The 4,059-nt window shown below is 39.0% G+C and overlaps 1 protein-coding gene across 1 annotated transcript; it reads left to right on the plus strand.

The window, feature by feature from the left end:
* Positions 1-734: 734 nt before the first annotated feature.
* On the plus strand, positions 735-1,670 carry LOC102864189 (olfactory receptor 4S2-like). Its single transcript, XM_006902595.1, has one exon. The coding sequence runs from the start codon at positions 735-737 to the stop codon at positions 1,668-1,670; it is 936 nt and encodes a 311-aa protein (XP_006902657.1).
* The last annotated feature ends 2,389 nt before the right edge of the window (positions 1,671-4,059 follow it).

The following is a 4,059-nucleotide window of genomic DNA, read 5'->3' on the forward strand; positions in this document are numbered from 1 at the left end:
TGGCTCTGCAGTCAACACTCTTGGTACCAGCAGCCAAGAAATTAAAAGACAAATTATATTTGGAAAGTCTACTGTCAAAGACCTTTCCAAGGTAGTGGAGAGCAATAATATCAGTCTAGAGACTAAGGTGCGTCTGATACAGGCCATGGTCTTTGCCATTATTTGTTAATCATCAAAGAGCTGGAAAATGAGTAGGGATGATAGAAGAGTTTATGCCTTTGAGGTTTGGTGCTAGAGAAGAGTATTGAACATACCATGGACTGCTAGAATAAACAAGTTTGTCCTGGAAAGGGTGAGGCCAGGCTGCTCCTTGGAGGCAAGGATTCTGAAGCTTTGTCTTACATACTTTAGACATGCTGCAAGGTGGGATCAGTCCTTAGAGAGGTACATCATTCTTGGGAGAGTGGAGGAACAGAACAGAAGAGAAAGACCCTTGATGAGAAAGATTGATTCTGTCATTGAGGTAACGGGCATAGGTGTGTCAGAGACAATAAGGTTGGCAAGAGATAGAGCAAGATTTAGGGTTGTTGTACATAGTGTTGCTATGAGTTGAAAGCCATTTGACAGCACATAACAACAACAAGCACACCAATCAAAAATAAGTACATTTTCTCCATTTTCAACAAATAAAAATATTAATTTTCTTCTTCTTTAATAGAATTAATATCTTTGATGCTTTATTTTTCTTTTCAGAAATTTTCTGTCTTGGAAGTCTGATCTTCTGGATTAATTTCATGGAAAAAACAAACAATGTGACTGTGTTCATTTTCTGGGGTCTTTCTCAAAACCCAGTGGTAGAAGAAGTTTGTTTTGTGGTGTTTTCTTTCTTCTACACAATTACTCTTCTGGGAAACCTTCTCATCATACTGACAGTGTGTCTGAGCCACCTATTCAAGTGTCCCATGTATTTCTTTCTCAATAATTTGTCTTTTGTGGACATTTGTTACTCCTCAATCACAGCTCCAAAGATGATTGTTGACCTACTAGCCACAAGTAAACGTATCTCCTACGTGGGCTGTATGTTGCAACTCTTTGGGGTGCATTTCTTTGGTTGTGTTGAGATCTTCACCCTTGTCTTAATGGCCTATGATCGCTATGTAGCTATTTGTAAGCCTCTACACTATATGACTATTATGGACCGAGAGAGATGCAGTAAATTATTGTTAGGAATCTGGTCAGGTGGGCTCATACACTCCGTTTTGCAGTTGACTTCGGTGATCCAGCTACCCTTTTGTGGACCCAACGTGATTGATCACTACTTTTGTGATGTCCACCCTCTGCTGAAACTAGCCTGCACAGACACATATGTTATTGGTATTGTTGATACGTCCAACAGTGGTACGATTGCTCTAGGGAGCTTTGTGATCTTGCTAATCTCCTACACTGTCATCCTGGTGTCCCTGAGAAAGCAGTCTGCAGAAGGCAGGCGCAAAGCTCTCTCTACCTGTGGCTCCCACATTGCCGTGGTCATCATCTTCTTTGGTCCCTGTACTTTCATGTACATGCGCCCTGACACTACCTTTTCTGGGGATAAGATGGTGGCTTTATTTTACACTATTATAGCTCCTATGTTAAACCCTCTCATATATACACTGAGAAATTCAGAAGTAAAGAACACAATGAAAAAAATGTGGTGTAAGAAGATTTTAAAGGAGTCCACTCTCAAATAGTATCATTGAAGAAAAAGTACTGTAAAATAGATTTTTTTTTCAATCTTGACTAATAAATCTATAAAATGAAAACAATAATACCCACCTGTTATGGTTGTTAAGCGACTCAAATAACACTAGTTCATTTTACAGAACCACACGTCAATTGTCATTCTTATGTAGAATATATTCCATTACTTCATAGATAATCTATAGTAATATCTAGGAAAGAAGGGTATTATTAAATTCAGAATATCATCATCATTCTCAGTATCATTTTTTTCCTTGTCTATTTTTCTTAAGAAATTTTTATCAATCTTGATATAAATTTCAGTTATGAACTGTGATTGACACATAGTAAGAATTTAATATGCATATGTTGTATTAAGAAAGGAAAACAAATCCACACCATAATTTTTGGAAGAAAGATGGGTAGTCTCTCTCTATAAAGATTTATAGGCTTGGAATCCCAACAGAGGGATCGTTGTAAGTTGGAATTGATTCAAAGGCATTGAGTTTGGGTTTTGGTTTATTGATTGGTTTTAAGAAGCCTGTAAGGGATCTTTTTGGTTCATAAGACAACTGTGAAGCAGTAGTTTCAGAAGTTCATCCAGTCTCCATTGTTGTAGAAAGTCTCGAGTCCACAAGATTTTTAAGTTATGCTTTTGCATCTTTTTCTCTTTTGACTAAGATTCTCAAATAAAATTTTTAATCAAGACGTTCAATGATGGTAACTGGGTAACATTCTGTTCTTCTGGCCTCCTGACAAAGGAGACAGTTGCATGGATGTGGTTAGCTACCATCGAGTTTTCAGAAGTGGAATGCCAGGCCTGCAACCACACATTATCCTGTGTCATGATGCTTGAGAGCAGTGCAACTCACAATGTATTATGCCATCAGAGCCCCAAATAATAATTTAGCTGAATTAGTAAAGAATTTCCGCTTAAACATTTGCTATTTTAAGTATTATGTACAATGGGATCAAAATCATTGCCATAAAGTCAGATCCAACTTCAAGCTGACCTTCCACCAGTTTTCTAAGACTAAATCGCATGGAAAGTGATTGCTCATCTTTCTCCCTCAGAACCACAGCTGGATTCAGAAGGAGCAGCCTTTGAGTTACCAGCTCAACTTCCCACAGACTCTGCCACCAGGGCTCCCTGTAAGAGAATCAGGACTATCTGTATGGGGCTCTACAGGCAGAAACCAGAACACCTAGCACTGCTAACCAAAAGGGTGCACCTCTCTGACAGTTCAAATCCACCTGTAGCTCCAAGGGAGAAAGACAGGCAATCACCTAGAGTCTCAGAAACTCAATGGGGCTCCTTTATTATTATTATTATTATTATTATTATTAATTTTAATGGAAGTTTACAGAGACTTAGGGTTTCTAGTCATTCAGTGTTTCACTTTTCTCTCCACCCACCTCCTCCTTCCCAATTCACCCTTCTCCTTGAAAAGTAAAAGAAAAACTATTTCATTGTTATGCAATTCCTCTCGATGGGACTCTTCATGATTCTGATGGGTGGAGTTAAATACATGGGATCAAACTGACAGCAGTAATTTGAAAGACAGATGAGATAGGAAGCTTATATTCACAGGGGAGGAGTAATTCATATAAGGATAAAGACAGTGGCTGCACAATTCAAACAACGGAATCCGTATCACTCAACTCTACATGTAGGAAAAGCAGGATGGTGACTATTGTATAGATTTTCAACAACAACAACAATAGATAAATCACTATTTAGAAGAAAACTCTCTGGAACCATGTTCTGCTCTGACATTCATGTGGTTGCTATGGATTAGAAATGACACAATCACAAATGGTTTGTTGCATATTTATAAAGTTCCAAGTCACAGCGGCCATCACCCTTGGGATGGGAGGGGAATCAGGGATGTTTTGGGGGCTGTGGTCATACCAGATCTGGGTGTTGATGGCAAAGCTGTGTTCACTGTGTGAAAACCCAGTGAGCTGTTTCAGTTCTCACTTGTTCACTTTTCTGCCTGAATGCTATTTGTCCATAAAAATTTAATGAAAAAAATAAAGAAAGGAAAACAAAAAAGCTAGCAAGGATTGACTCGAAAGCACGCTGACATGCTCTGCTCATTGCTGTCGGCGAGGCCTGGGGGATTAATGGTAAGGGGTTGTGCTGCAGATCCAAATGTTAGGCATTTGAATTCATCAGCTGTTCCTCAAGAGAAAGATGGGGAATCTTCTTCCATCCAATGTACTGACTCTGAAACCCTACTGGAGGGTCAATGACATACAAGACAATAACTTTGCTATCAAGTCATTATTGACTAACTAACAGCTATCTCCATACCTTTTCAACCTATATGCAGAACAGATTATCCGGGAGGCTAGGCTCTATGAGGAGAAATGTGGGGTCAGGATTGGTGGACAATT

The sequence above is a fragment of the Elephantulus edwardii genome, unplaced genomic scaffold (assembly GCF_000299155.1).
Source record: "Elephantulus edwardii isolate Elephantulus edwardi_28Jun2011 unplaced genomic scaffold, EleEdw1.0 scaffold00431, whole genome shotgun sequence".
Classification (NCBI taxonomy): domain Eukaryota; kingdom Metazoa; phylum Chordata; class Mammalia; order Macroscelidea; family Macroscelididae; genus Elephantulus; species Elephantulus edwardii.